General features: G+C 42.2%; 1 protein-coding gene across 3 annotated transcripts in view; it reads right to left on the reverse strand.

The window, feature by feature from the left end:
• The window catches only part of CLYBL (citramalyl-CoA lyase), a 160,318-nt gene that overhangs the window by 64,613 nt on the left and 79,102 nt on the right, over positions 1 to 16,603 (reverse strand). For all 3 annotated transcript variants that reach the window (XM_080575943.1, XM_080575945.1, XM_080575944.1), the window contains exon 2: positions 12,490 to 12,679. In XM_080575943.1, the coding sequence (XP_080432069.1) occupies positions 12,490 to 12,679 (190 nt within the window). The remainder of the gene's footprint in view (positions 1 to 12,489; positions 12,680 to 16,603) is intronic.

Below are 16,603 nucleotides of genomic sequence, written 5' to 3' on the forward strand. Positions count from 1 at the left end.
TTTCCTCAGAACCCCTCCTTCACTTATCAGCTCCTGGACTACACTGGAAAAGAACCTCCTTACCTCCAGCTCCAGCTGCAGCGTGCCACAACCAGCTCGCAGAGATGTCCTCTGCGACTACCTGGTCTTCAGTGCTCAGAGAGATGTTTTAAATTTGCACAAATACATTATTATTATTACTATTTTACCCCAGTCAGTATGGCAGGAGGCTGCTTGCCAAGACCATATGGCCTGGAAAGGTGACCCTGTGGGTCTGTTCTCTCTTGGCAGCACTGAGGGAGCTCAGAGCTTCAACAGTGACAGGAAGGGAGGTCTTTCGGAGACCTCTTTGACCCACTGGGTGTGCTTACGGCAAAGCGTCGTCACTCTTCCTACAGGGGACATCACCCTTGGGAGGGTGTGACCCACACAGTGCTCTGCCATTTGACACCAATTACACCAGTATGGAGACGTGGACATAGGAAGAAGTGACACCTGCTGACCAGGGACTGAGATGGCCATCACAGGATAAAAGCCAGTCACTCTTTCTGCTAGTGTCTGTCAAGTCAAATCAAGTGCTACTAAGAGGTTGCTCAGTATGTGAATTCCCACCAGCTACAAAATCAAGCACATGTGTGAAGGGAATGGAAAAATGCAGCATTTCAAAAGCACCAAACTAAGGATCAACCCATAAAACCACGTATTAGGTTTGCAAAGCCACAGTTCAATCTCAGATAGCAAAAGTCCAGTCTTACGGTGACTCAGGTCCAGTTCTGCTTTACTTGAGTCAAGACATTTGGAGGTTGGAAGGCAAAGTTAGAACAAATTGTTTCAGTTCAGCTCTCATTAGTAATTAATAATATTCTATATTTGCTAAGAAGGAAGAAATTTGTTAGACAAGATGGCAGCCAACAGATACTGTTACAGTAAAACCTGCACTGGATCAACAACACTGATTATGATGTTGCAGTCTGGACAATTGTTCTGTGTACATCAAGTGGATTCTTCAATACTCCACTCAACAAAATATACTTTCATTATTTCTGTGCTGCAGTTGTGACTAGGGACTCAGATTCTAAACATAGAACTTTTGAAATAATGAAAAGTAGATGTATACTTTGTAATTTTAAATAATTAAATGTTTGCTCTTCTACTGTGATAGAGATTTTTAATTGAAATATGACGTGGCATATACCATTGTCTTCAGCCTATCTAGTCCACCAATACCTAAAAAAAGATATCGCCAGACAGCAAGTTCAGTGACCCATTTATCTTCTGTTCTACCGCCTACAGCAGTTGTTCCATAACTGTCCTTCAAGGAAAGCTTGTAAGGATGTACGGAGAGCTTCCAGATATCCGCGTAACAGCTTTATGGGCCTATTAAATAAAGGGATAAGTGTTTCTTCTGCATTACTGCTGGCTCTGGGCTCTTACAGCACCCATCTGGAATGCAAAGACCTCAGGACAGGATAAAGCCTTCGTGGCTATTCCACGCTCATGTGGGACAACTGCAAGTTAGTCACAAGGCGTGAACGTATAGATCAACACATGGGCTAACACGTGAGGTACCAATTGTACAGCCTTTTCCTATCGTATCTCTTTGCATTTGAGACAGAACATGGCCACTCCCAGATCTCCTTTCTCATGCATATTTCACTCCATTTTTTTCCCTACTGCAGTATTTGTGCCATTTATCTTGTCCTATATTCACTCTCCCTTTTTTTCCTACTTTTGGGAAAAGCATCTAATATCCCTGTAGCATTAGTTTTTCTTTGTTAATGTCAAAAAATGTTAATCCGTGAAGACTTGCTTCCTAGATAATGTTAATTCAGCTGCCAGTTTTATAATAGGATTATGCTTTCCAGGATTTAAAAATCCCACTTGTTAGCTACAAAACAGACTTCTACTAACAGCTATAAAATCTAATTTAATCCCTATTGGCATTAACTAAATAGCTGAGGTATAATTTCTGTCTAGCTACACTTAACACCCTGCTATTGCCATAAATATATAAAATTCCCTCTGAAGTTATAAAAGAAACTGTTCAGTAGGATAAACAGGGTCTCATGAGTCCAATCATATGCTATCTCCAAGGCATAACAAATGTTGTTTACATATTGTAAGGATTTTGCGGACAGTTTATTTAAATAGATTCACCCATGTTTACATGCATTAATTTGCCCTTTTTCTCAAGAAAATGCATACTAAATTATGATCTAAATTTAATCTATTTAAAAATAATTGGTTAATGAGTGGAAGATTGGGTCCCTGTGGAATCAAAGTTTTAAATGTAACCAAATAACCTGACTAAGCTGGAAGAGAATACCAATTTGTTCAACATAACCCTTCATAATGCACAATTGTATTGTGAAACAGAAGATGAAGTTATCTCAAGCTTGGCATAGGAGCAGCTATTCTGAGGCAATCTCATAAGATACTGTAAAAAGTAAGGAGGAAAGAATGAACTAGCAATGTTTTATAATGATCCTAAAATAACAGCCGTGATCGTCCCAACCATTTGCTCCCAAATGAGGAACAACACCAGGATTTACGATCTTCTGGAGCCCAGTGATCAGAAATGACGACAAATATTTGCAGTTCTTTTCCCCCAGCCTTGAAGAGACAGTAACTGGGAAGTACATTGTTCTGGAGAGGGTAGTCCTAATGCACTGCTGTGAAAAAAAGACTGCAAAAAGTGCTATTACAATGATACACAGTAGATGTATCAAGTTATGCAGCCATTTAGGAGTTGAAACAGAAATCTCAGAGCAACCAAGCTCCTTTAAAGACAGAAATCGCAGTCAAACACAGAAAACAGTAGGATTTTATTTATCCTTTCAGAAATGATGCAAAGTGCTAATCAGACTCCACAGTCAACTTATCACTTTGTTTATTGATAAACAAGAAGCGAGATCAAAAACTCCCTTCTGGCACTCGTAGCCAAAAGGAAAGATGGGCAACCTCAGCAGATCAGCTTACAGTAACATCAAAATGTTCAGAAGGCTGGATTTGCAAATTTGTGCATTTGTCCTGGGAGACAGAAATACAATCAACTTCAATAGACTTCGGCCAACACACTTAGGTGTGCTAACAACCACACATTCACCATACGTACATGAAAAGCACTGCCGAAACAGCAGTTTTTGAATGCTGCTAGATGAAAGACTTACGTGAAACAATGAAAAAAAAAGGCATGGTTTTTGCTCCTTCGCAAAAGAATTCCCTGGTGGGAAGCCCAAGATGTGGGCATGGCAATGTGCAACCCAGGGACACATTAGGAGCTTTCTTGCTCCTGGAGCCTGTCACATGCAGTGCTGTGCAGGTTTAGGTGTGAGTAAACAAATGCTTGCACTTCCCTAATGTTCTGTCCCCACTTGTTATGGTTTTTTATGACAAGGACTAGAAAAATCTCAAGAACTGAGTATCATTTGTGGTATGTTAGTGTACAGTGTATTCATGGTTCTGGATGCTCTCCAGTTCCAGTAAATCCGAGGTATGGTCTCATAGCTATTTCACGTGGCAGCCCGTGCCATGGAAGTGCATTCTTTTGCAGTATAAAACCTTCTTTAATGCAAAGCCTATTCACAATTCAGAGAAGAAAGTCATTCACAGAATATTTAAAAAACAGGGCTTTAAGCAATTGTAATCCATGTGTTGTGTTCTGTTGAACAGAGATACATTACTCCACTCTAAACTGAAGGGATGTCATGGCATATGCTTAGTACACGGTGGAAATAAAAGGCTGTTTTTAGGTGGTTCTCTGCTTATTTTGGGAGTAGATTGTCCTGCAATTAGCAAAACACAAGTGCATACCAGAGCAGCAACCCCTGGCTTTGATTTCACAGAACATTTGAGGAATCATCAACAGCTGATAGAAACAGGCTAAATTTTGAAAGTTGCTTAGGAAACAAGAAACGTGACAAGGCTAACCAGAAGCACAAAGGGATACTGGGGAAGCTCAGGAGGTGGGAAGACCTTTACGTTGATGTGTAGCAGTGTACACTAGGAAGAAGCTCAAAGTCCTGACGGGTTTAATCCTGAATTACTCATTTAGACTCAAATGTCCTTATTCATTGAGAAATATTACCTGAATAAGGACTGCCTCAACTGTGACTGTAGAGATAATAGCAGAAAAATTTTACAAAGAGGGCAAGTGCTATATTCTCTATGTCTCCTACCACTTTCTGATCCATGTCACTGTTAATGGAGTCTGTGGGTTTCCTCATGCTTGGCTTACCTGTCTGTTTTCAGACTGTGGCCCTGGAAGAATAAGCAGGGTGGACTACTGGTTACAAGCACCATGGGGTCTTAGGTTCAAGACCAGTCTTCAGGATTAATTGCCAGAGAAAGTTGGACAAAAAAGTGTATTGCTCTGCTCATGGCCAACAAAAACGATGTAGAGCAAATGCTGAGTGCTGAGAATGCTGTTGACTGCAGTCTGGGCAGTACCTTCATGTTTTGCTCACCTCCAGCACCACTGCAGCCCTGTCAACATAACCTTATGCATGGATCTGCATACAAACAAAAGTGTGCCCAAATTTGATCCGATGGATTTCCATGTTACACATGTATACACAACTTTTTGTACCGGCTTGATTTTCAGTAGGACACTTGAAAACCGATGGCTCCCTTCGAACAGCGCTAGATGCTCACTGGCTGTGCAGGCAGGTCCCTCCTCTTATGAAGACACAGAAAATTCTGCAAAACCGTCCAGAAATGCTACAGAAATGTGTAGCAGTACACGAGCTCCAGCCCTGCAATTAGCTATCCTTCAGTACCCAGGTGTGCTGCTGTGCCTGAAGACACAGTACCGTAAACGTGAAGACTTAAAGTGCCACGAATTCCAAGTCTATGCAAGCACTGTGTACTCTAAAACATTTTCCCAGGTCTCTTAATAAATCCCTGCCTGAAATTCCTGTTAATACTGAGCCAAGACATTTTCCCTACGTTTCTAGACACCATTGTGTCAGCAGTAATAGTTATATCAGAACGTGTCCAAGTCAAACTTGGTTGGATACGTCTGAATCAGTGGAAAAGAAATAACTGGCAATTCAAAGGCTCAGCTCGAAGAGACACAGGCACTATTGAGCTCATTAAGAAGAAAATTGCTGAATATTGTGATCGTACTTATGAATCCTCATATCTTTATATAAGGAAGATGATTGGCTTCTAGAATAAAACAATAGGAACAAGAACTTTTATTGTCAAGCTACCACTCAGGAGTGGCAGTTCTTCCAGGACCATGGGGGGATTAATAAGGGCGTGAAAACACTTTACAGCTTCCATAAAAATGTATATTCATCAGAACTCTTCAAGGATCAAAAAGGCCTTGCAGAGTTTCACTGTACAGTTCAGCTTCCCTACTATAAACCAGAGAGACTTCTGGACTCCCCAATTCCTACAGAAGAAATTTCCCATGCTACTGAGACTTTTAATAATGGCAAGCCACCAGGGAAAGCAGCATTCCCATTTTAATTTTGTGCATCTTTTGAAGACAAGTCACCCTACTATGCGCCTGTGTACATTTAATCATTCTCTACACACTTTATCAGCAAGCCTTCTCCCTGTAGGAGGAATACAATTAGGTACAGTACTAATTTATTATAAATAAAGCAAAGACCTGGTAAAATAACCTAGTTATCAATGTTTCATGCAACTGTGCCTATGAAGTACTAGCTAACATTCTCGCTATGAGCCTAGAGAAATACCTGCGGCACTGATAAATCCTAACCAACTTGGCTTTATTAAAAAAAAAAAAAGAAAATGATTATCATTGCATAACACAGGAAAACTGTTGATTTTAATTGAAGCAGCTAGAGATTTATGGAAACCAACTGCAGCTTTTTTCCACTGATACTGTAAAAGCCTTCAATAAGATCAATAAGGAAACATTTCACTAAGGAAAGCCTAGGATTTTTTTTTTGCGTACCATGCTGACCCACTTTATGTATTTATCTCCACCCTCAAATTTAGTTGAAGTGTTATTTTGCATGCAAGAGCCTCTTCTCATCAGTGATAAGGAATAAAAAGGTCAGAAGGCCTCAGATTAGGGGGAAAATGGTAGGCAACGATGCTCTCTCTCTGGCGTGCTGTTTGTTCTGACCCCAGGATCAGATCGCTGGCACGATGGAGGAGGCATTCTCATGGGGAGAAATCTCCATAAAATCAGCGTGCATGCGGATGATCTGCTTTTAACTGTAATGAACTCGGAGTCATCTCTTACGTATGCGTTATTCATAACAGAACAGTCTGAAGAGTGGTCAGGCTTTAATCCTATTTTTAAAAACAGATGATTCAAAAGAATTAATTGTTTTTCTTTCCTTTTTTCTTTTTTTTTTCTTCCATGGCACAGCACAGCGATGATCTTTTAAGTGGCTGCTACAAGATATTAACTGGGAGCAAATTTATGCTATGACCCTAAGAGGCCGTGCTGCGGATAAGCCAAAATAGGTCCGTCCCTACCCATCTTACCAGCCAAACTGAGCTTCCCCTCACTGCCGAGGGCTGCAGGGAGAGCAGAAAGGCTCAGGGACTGCTGCTTGCCCTCTGAAGGCAGGGATGAGAGGAAAGGATGGAGCTGAGGCTTCCTCTTCCCCAGCTTCTGATGCTCAAGTGCTGGTGGAGAGAGCAGCTTCCTTCAAAAAGAGACAAAGTGAAACGATCGTGACTCACAGCAGAAAGGGCTGGAGAGCTTAAACCCTCATCAGTCCCCTATCAGCCCTGAATATTAATAACTTCTATTGGATGAAGGAGAACTCTTCAGTTCCAGAGGAACAACAACTTCATAATTGTAACTGAAGTGCTTCATGTTGGAGGACTCCGCAGCAGTTTCCCAGCCGTATGTATACTTCAAGGGATTGCTTTTACACCTCTGATATAAAAAACATGAGCAATATAACTTTTTGCATGCCATTTTTTTAATGAGAAAAAGTGATAAATAAATGCTTGTTCATGGATGGTAGGATTTAATTACCTGGCATGAAATTTAGCAGGGCAATTAGGTCTAACACCACTACTGGGGTAGCATCCTGGCAAATATGACTAAAAACTAACATTGAGAGGAAAGCTATTTATTAAGTGATAAGGCCAGAGGCTGCTAAACTATGACCCAGAGGCTGGAGGAAGGGAGGCCTCTGGGGAGTAGAAGACATGCACAGGCCGAAAGGGATCTGGACAGGGACTCCTGCTACAGGATGAGGAAGAACTGAGCACAGGAGGTTACAAAGAAAATGCTTTAATCAAAGGAGGGTATTTTCCTGATGGCTGCTCCCTGATCATTGAACTGCTCAGGATGCCACTGTCTCAATACAAGCAAAGACTCACATATGGCTTTACCTTCTGTGCAGATAATCAAGCTGTGATTTTGATACCCGATAGGGGTACCAGGTGTGGAGAAACAACCTGAACCCTGCAGCCCAGGAACAGAAAAAACACCACAGCTCCCAGTGCTGCTGAAACCATCAGTTTTTCTTTCCTGCAACACCCTTCTACCTGATGACGTGGAATAGGCTCTCTGCTAAATACACATTCTTGGGGCTCTGGGATGCCTCAGAAATGTATTTGCAGGGACCATGAGATCAAGACTGATGTTTAAACTGGTCTCATCACTTTGAGCAGAAGGACAGAGAGAGGTATTGCCTTGTTAAGGAAAAAACAGGTTTGATATTACAGACACATTGCAGTTCAGCATATTCAGACGAGAACCCTTCAGTTCTCATTTGGAAATGACTTTTCATTTTAAAACTTATTTGCTCTACAGTATTTTACAGAAGCCGAAATTGGAATGAAGTTTTCTGGATTTTACATAAAATAAGTATTTTGTCTGACTTTAAGTAATTATTTTGTAAAAACAATTCTCTCACAGTGAAAATTGGGCATGGCGGGGAAACATGGGATTTTGTTTTGATTCCTAAGCATAACACTGGCATTCCCCAGTGAAAGAAAAGTGAATTGTAGCCCCTTAAAAATTTTCCTGAGATGATTTTCAAGGGTCATTTTTGGCAGAAGGGACTGTGCCCTGGCTGGCCTGAAGGAGCACAAGAAATAGTAAGAGTAAGCCTGTGGAGTAAGGCTCTGTATATCTCAGTTATTCAACTGACCTCTGTGAAGATAAAGCCACTAATAGCATTGGTCTGGAGATATCAAAATGCTCCAAAACCTGTCAACAGCTCAGAAAGAGCCATAAACAGTCAAGTAGCAGCTCCAACTGGTCACTTTCTAGGCTGACCCAGCAGCTGACATTCCCTGGATGCTCTGAAGAAGAGCAGCACTGAAGACGGGATCCTACTGAAAAAAATGCTGGTCTAGAAAACATTCATGTAAGGGTGGCAACCTGAACCCTGCAGAACTAACAAGGAAAGCTTGGCTCACTCTGCCTTTGGAAAATTAAAGCACTGGCATGGAAATCTTCCTTTCTCCAGCAGGAGGAGGAAACTTTTCCACTAGATAATAGGTTCACCTGGCATGGAAGCACGGTGAGTAAGGCAGCTCTGCAGAGAAAGCTACACCAGGGAGTGCTGACTTGGCTGAGAGCCCTCGAGATATTTTCTCACAGCTCAGCTGCTACACAGAGACCTTTCAATGGCATAACATACGACTCAACCTACTGGCTTATATGACTTGGTCAAGTACCTGATGCAGCCATCTATTTTGTCTTTTTCTTTATTATAACTAAAATAGAAGAATATTCAGGCCTCCTCCTGCAAAGAACTAAAATGGGTATCTACCATTTTGTACCATTTTGCAATAAGTCTCTACAGTATGATGCACTTGCAATATATCAACACTGCAATCTGTATTATCTCTAATAGTTTTAGGATTTCTATTTGAACTGCCCAATAATATCGCCCACTCAACCATTTCTTTAAAATGGACAGCAACACTGGAGAAAGCTTATGCATACGTTAGTGGGGATGAGCTCCTATATTCAGCTGTGAACAATAGCTCAGGGATAGTAATTTCCTTTTAGCAGTATTCAAGTCCCCCCAAACTCTCAACTAAAACCCAACTATATCTTGTAGAAATTCCCAACATCCTACAGAGCCAGACACCTGGGAAGGCAGATGACGGTCCACACCATGTGATGTTATGCATCTGAACCTCTAAAACCACTGTATGGAGCCCCAGCCAGGCTGCGAAGCCAACATGGGCTAAGTTTAGCAAGGTTAAATCTAACTTTGTAAAAGAAGGCCAAAGTTTTCAGCAACACTGGGATATTTTCTTATCAAGTTCCTTATTCCAAATTTTTGAAGACCTCCTTACAGCCCTGTCTAGTCTCAAAGGCGTTGCAATGTCCCTCATGCTCTACTCAGAGCAGATCAACTCTCACTCTCCTTCCAGGCTTCCAGTACTCTGCACACTATGACTTTGCTTTTTAGCCATTTCTTCACCTTGTTTACCCTTAAAAGCTGAGAATTTTTCTCTTTGGGAACTTCTTGTTGCAAGATGCAAGGGTTTCTCCTGCTTGGACTTAATGCAAGTGAAGGTCTGTGTAAGCAGAAAAATTTGATGCAAGGTACTGCGAATCTTCAACCAGGTTCTGATTTTTGAAAAACCCAACATTTCAGCAGTGAGAAAATTCATAAGTAGAATTTTTGTTGATATAAAACATAGCAATAAATAGCAAAATTCATCAGTACTATTTGTTGTAAGAATAACGAATTAAAGGACAGACTCAACATTGCCATGTTTTCTGACGTTTTTTTTTCCCCTCAGTTTCAGATGACCCATTTGCAATGGGCCAGTGAATACTGTACTTCAGTGCATATTCTTGACACATCTTTCACACAAAGTCTCCAAACACCTCAGAAACATTAATAAATTAAGCAGCAAGAGCAGTAATAATTTCAGCTTTATATTCACAGAACCTAATTCTCAAAGTCTTCCTGAGTATCTGTGGCAGATCTAAAAATGAAATTCGATCTTCCAATCAGTTTGAATTATGCTTTGCTACTAGACCATGCAATCACACCGACTAATTCAGGTTGGAAGGGACATCAGGAGACCACCCTGTCCATCCTCCTGCTCAAAGCAGGGCTAACTTAAGCTCTATACCAGGCTACTTAGGGCCTCATCTAGCCAACGTGTGAAAACCCACACGTGTGAAGGGAGGAGACAACACTGCTCTGGAAAACCTCTTCCAGTGTTTGACTACCTGCAGAGGGAAAAACGTTTTCCCTGATCTCCCCAGTTTGGTGTCATCATGAACGTGGTGAGAGTGCACTCCCTCCCATCAATGAGGTTGTTAATGAAGAACATAGACAGCACTGGTCCCATAATGGGCAATGCAAAATCCATGCAACACGCACCATCTATGTACAGCCAAACTGCCACCCACTCTACAGTCTTTCCACCCAGTCCATTTCTTCTCAGGATAACTAACTACAAGGATATTATGGCAGACCATGTCAAAAGCCTTGCTAAAGTCAAGGCAGACATCCATTTCTCCCTAATACTCAAAGATGTTACTTCATTTATTCAGAGAAAGCAATCATGTTTGTTAGGCCATGATTTGTTCCTGATCAGTCCATTCTGGCTATGGCCTTGGGCACTCTGAAATACCTTCCATGAGAACCAGCACCATCACTTTCCCAGCCACTACTGTGAGGCTGATGGGCCTCTGTTTCCTCCTTCCTACCCTTTCTGAAGACGGCTGCAGCATTATTTGCCTTTCTCCAGGCATCAGGAACCTCCCCCAGTCACCACGGCCTTTCAAAGATGAGAGACAGCAGCTTCAGGATGACACTAGCCAGATCCCTCGGCAGCCTCCACTGCGGCCTGTCTGGTCCCATGGACCAGCCTATTTAAATAGACACTGACTTCCTCCTCTTCTACTGTGGCTACTTCCTGCTTCCCCAAATTATGCTTCTAGGAAATGCTTGGGAGCAGACTCACAGTAAAGACGAAGGTTTCATGGAGGAGTGGGTTCATACTACCCTAGTCTTTCTTCTCCTTTTTGCTGCTGATAAACTCGTGGTAGCCATTCTTGTCGACCTGCTCAAGCCTCACCAGTTTAGATCCCAGCCAAGCTTTGACCTTCCTCCTTCTGTCCCTACGTGCCCATACAGCACTTCTGTGTTCCTCTTTGGTAGTCTGCCTCCGCTTCTACCTCCTGTCTGCTTCTTGTTTGCATTTAAGCTCAGTCAGGGGCTCAGCTGTCATCTCCAGTTTGTATTACATAATTTTCTCCTAATTTTTTTGAAATCTTATACCCAGTGGCACAACTCTCCTTCACTTCAACAGAGCTAGAATTTTAACACCCTTTAGAAACTGCTACTATCAACTTTGTCAACTTGATCATAGAAATTTTGGTTCGCTGTCATCCTATATAACAAATAGATGCCTCTGCTTTAAATGATTTGTTTTATACAATTAAGCTGAACCTAAAAATGCAATATTTTAACACGCAATTGTGTCTTGTGTCATCTAACAGCAGCAGCCTCCCAGATATGAACTAAACAATACTAATTCACTGTGACAGCAAATATAATTATAGTCTCCCACACAGAATTTTAGCAACTGGAAAATGTTTTCCAACTGTCTTCAACAGTATGCATGAACATTCAGCTATGCTATTTTCACTTTTCAGAACTAAAATAAATATATGAAAACTCCATGAACTTTTTCTTTCTGACATACATGTAAAGACCTGAAATTTAAAGAGAGCACTATTAAATAGAGTCCTTCTGGACAGCATTAAATCCCCCAAAAAACAGAAAACAATAAAATTTCATACACATTTTTGAGATTACATGGGAAAATTTTCAAACCTGTTTTCATAACTTCCTGGACAACACATTCATACTCAAACCCTAAACAGCACTTGCTGTTGTTTGAGGCACTGTAAAATGAACAGGAAAACTTATAAATATGAAGATGATGTTATGGCAAACTGATGTTCCAGTTCAGAAATATTTTTCACTATGAAACATTCAAACCAGTTTTTGACATACGTGCTTTCAGATGTGAAACATTTTAAAAGGGAAATGGTTACTTTGAGATATTAAAAACAAAAATTGCTAGCAAGCATATCTGAACGCATGTTTAGTTCATTCTCCCTTTCAAAAATGAACATCAACAAAAACTTAGCACTGGTACACATGTACATCCATTTCTCACTCTGCTCTCTTTGCCTGCTTTCTTGCGGCTCCTTCAGTCTAAAATGCCCTCCAAATGCTGGTGCACTTGGGTTCTAACTTCTTCTTCCTTCAGAAACACCCCTACTGGCATTTCTTCTGAAAATCTCAACAAGTCAATCTTTCTAAACACCCAAAAGCTCAAGCCCAAACCCATCATCTTTTGCTCACAATCTGAAGATGCTTTTGCTTCAACAACAAAACCCCAACTTGGTGACTGTGAACTAACTCCACAAAGCCTATCACTATGTCTTTACTTTGTGTATCTTAAGATTTATCTCTGTCTCTCTGGTTGCCACTTCCCCAAGGCAAAGGTGATGTTTTTCCACACATTCTGTTTAACGCTGATTGTATTGCACAGATAATTTTTAATTACCTTTCTGTTCAGAGCCACGCCATCTTCACAGTCCAGCACCGCACAATCGACGTTTAGTGATGGGATTTTTCGTATCTTCTTTTCGTCATCCGCAGGTACGTACAGCACAGCTCGCCTGGGAACGTACTTGTGAGATGATGCAACGTGGTAACTGAGCTTGGGAACACCAGCTGGCAGAGGAGAATTCAGCCTGTGAAGGATATCGGTGAAATCAGACTCTTGGCTACAATGCTTTAAAGAATACTTGACTATATTTTAAAAAAGAAACTTTCTTATATAAATAGGAGCAGTTTGGGTTTATTTCTCAGGAAGAGCTCAGGTAGGGAGATATCAGTATTACAGTTAATTACAGTATAAAGCCCCCAAATCACTATGTTCAACAGAAGTTGCAAACTTTAACACCCAGAACTGAAGAAATGCCAGGTCTGAGGTTATCCATGTAGCCTTGATTACACTGCCTGTTCTGTGCACTGTGACAAATATTAAATACAGAAGGGCTTTTGGTTTTTACTCCCACTCTGTCACCGGACTCTTCTATAGGTTGGAGGCTGTGCTGGGAACAGATCAGGGCTGCTTTAGCAAGGAGGCTGCTATCTGCCACGTGTGCTCCAGAAGCTGGATGGCATGCTGTGAATGAAGCAGGGGTGTTGGTTAAAACAAACACCGTTTTGCAAGGTTGGTTTTGCAACCTTAGCATTATTTCAACAAACGTATTTGCATGCAAATTTTAAATAAGCAAAATGGTTGGAGAGGGAAACAAGAGAACAGCCAGGAATGAAAACCCCACATGATGTGGAACCTCACTAATCCTAACGTGTCCTCTCTGAAGCCTTCAGGCTTTCAGACCCACAGCACAGCCCTTGATTGACAGAGCTCCTAAGCTCACCAGCATCATCAGCAGGCTGTTGGCCACAGCAGCTTTTAGCATTTATAAACACTTCGTGCACTGCACTTGGGTGCAGGTGCGAGCCCATGGCACCACGGGGCTTGAGTGGGTTGCCCCATTATGGTCCAGAGGCGTCAGGTTTGCTGTGGTCTCCATCCTGCACTGGTGGTTCCTGGAGAGGAAGCAGCCAATCCACCTCAGATGCGGGGCTGGTGGGCCGGGAGGCAGTGGGGCTGCCGGGGGAGGCTGCCCTCGAGCGCAGTAGGGAGCTCGCCTTGCTCCATAATTACAGGCCCAGGGAAATAAAAAGCAGCCGGTGCCACTGTGTTTCTTGGCCTTCCAAAAAAAGCCCTTGCCTGTTCCTGTTCCCACCCATTTCATGGTGTAGCCCCCAGGCCTATTCTGCTACATCAAAAATGAGGACAAAATAATACAATTTGCCTTCGCATCCAGAGCACAAGTCACTTACACCACAAAATAATCCCACCATATAACACCATTACGCATTATCATGTATATTATTCAGCACTCTGAATAATGCAAAGCTTTTCTAGCACCACACTGAATATGTCATTATCACACCATGTCAGGGACCCATGCGTTCTCCCATGCCCCTCTTAATAATATTTCCCAAGTTGCTACATTTGGATGACACAAGGCTCCATGCGCGCATGGCTTTCCTTCAAAGTGAACACGACTAACCCTCTCAGACGCCTGGAAACGAGTTCAGTCAATCGAAATCGGAGCCAACGTGAGGCACTGCTGACAGACCGCTATGATACTTGCTTTTCCAAGCTAACCCCGCCAAAGCATCCTTAGGCCTGGCACTCTGAAAGCTGAATATCGGTCTTGGGTTAAAAATTTGAAGGCAGTTTTTATCACATTTTATCTTGGTAAACTAAGCAGAAAAGGACAGTTATTCAACTGTCTCCTCTGCCAGGTCCCTGCATGTCCTGTGTGGAACCATTTTATGAGCCCACAAAAAACCAAACACCAACTTCTTTTTGTAGTATGTCTGGTAATGCTTAATTCAGCCTAAGCAATGGGGCAGCTTTGCTGATAAAGAGAAACGACGCACTATTTGTTACGAAGAGCAGTGCTAACCTTGCTAATAAATCCTCATCTCCAACTGCAGCAGCTCCAAGACTTGGGCAGCGGAGGTCCTGACACTCAATACCAGGAGCCCTGCGCTGAGTCTCTCCTAAGCACTATCCTTGCCCCTCTCCCACAAAGCACTTCACGTCCCCTGCCTTGTGTTGAAGTGGGGACGATAACACAACTTGAAGCAACTCAAGTGGCTGCTAGTTAAATCCACTTAATCCCATTTTCTTGTAGCAGCACTCTTTGGGAGAGCAAGGAGGAGGTGGAAGAGTGGTTTATCTCAAATGGAAAGAGGAGGGTCTTTCTTCAGTGTGACACAGAGGTCAGTAAAGAAGTCCACAGTCCTTCACTAAACATATATGAGGGGACAAAAGTGATTAGTTTCCATTCTTCTTCTCTGATGGCTTCAACCCTGTAGTGCTGGAAGCACAAAGGAGCCAAAGAGCTCAGTCCATTAATAGTTAACTCCGGCCTACAGACAAGCAGCCCCCGGAGCACCCTTACTGTCTGCCTCCCACCAGCCCCTCAACCCGCACAGACTTGATGGAAGTGGCTAAAACCATCATCTCAGAGCACACCAAGGGGACTCATCTCCTGTCACACACACATGTCCCAGGGTTTCTTCAAGGGCTGAAGCCAGTTTCCCCTTCACCGCTGCAAGCCCTGCGAAGGCCACTCTGATTTGAGCACCACACACAGCAGCGTAGAGCGTCACGTACATGAAATCCTCGGTGCCCACAGAGCAGGTTCAGTCAGGTGTCACCTTTAAGGTCTGCGATCTTCTGTTTAGGTGGGGCAGCAGTGTGGCCTCCCCTCAAGAAGTGGTAGATTTAATCCACGATGCTACCACCTGGTGACTGCAGGTATTTCCTTCTCAGCTTTGTAGCCCCATGGGCCCAAAATGCAGGATTCTCAGGACACAGATTATTATAAACATATGCCATTTTGTCAAATTATTAGTCTTAGGAAACATTTTAGCAAGTCAAAGAAGTACTAATTTTTTCAAGAGGTGTGGCCAAAAATGAAGAGTACTGGAGGAATTGCTGTCAGCTGTCCAAAACAGCATCTTCTTTCGAAACAAAGAGCTCTAGAAATGCGAGTGTAAAACAAGGCTCTTCATCAAGGATATGTAGTTGTGACTGCAATAAATATTTTCAGGTGCTATTATTTTGCCAAGTATGCTTTTAAAACCCTGTTCTCGCTGCACACATATAGTCATATTTTGTGTTCTACAATGAGTGAATTGCAGAGTAAGAAGCACCTGTATTAAGAAGTCTATTTGCCCATGGACCTTTTGGAAACTGAGAGTGGCAAAACCCAGCATACTAACAGTTAGCTATTCTGGTAGCAAACACTATCAGGATTATCTCGACTTCTGTTATTTTGAAAGACTGAAAACATCCCCAGTGTGGTTACTTTTTTTTTTTTTTTTTGGGGGGGGGGGTGGGTGGGTTGGGGAACAGCACTGCAATCTCAGTTATATCATTAACCCCATGCTGTAAAGAGGAAGAAAATCTTGCATATGTTTCCTGACTGCAAGTATTTTAATGATTCAAACTAAGCTTGACTGTGCCTAAAACTAAACACATGGACATAAGCCAAGTGAATTTGCTAAGACAACGTTTCTTCCTCTAAGCACTGCAAGTTAAAATGAGGACTAGGCTATTGGGTAATGCTCATTAAATTGTTTTACTGCAGCTTTTCATTCACAGCATCCAGCAGCATGCTGCATGTTTGTGGGTCTTGGAAATGAAAGTAAATTTCTTCAGCAAACAGAGCGCTCCACTAAAGTCTTCATCAAATATGTAAAAGTAGCTAGCAAATTAAAGTTACTCTTGATCCTCTGAGAACAGTTTCACCTAAAAGCAAACAGCTCATCCTCAGGAAGGAGAAAACAAAACTGTTCTGATTACTAAGAGGCATTGCACTTTGCAATGGCAGCCATACAGTGGGACAGCAACCAACGAAACTACTGAAAATTACAGAGATTTCCCTGATGCATACTGCATTTTCACATTCCAGCGTTGCTCGTGCTCACACATTTACTGAACTGTACGCACCTGTGCCGTCTCGTTGGAGCCAACAACTTATAGCTCAGGAAGTAAAGTACTCCCATCAGTTATTTTC

Source organism: Anser brachyrhynchus (assembly GCF_964034855.1).
Source record: "Anser brachyrhynchus genome assembly, chromosome: 1".
Lineage (NCBI taxonomy): Eukaryota > Metazoa > Chordata > Aves > Anseriformes > Anatidae > Anser > Anser brachyrhynchus.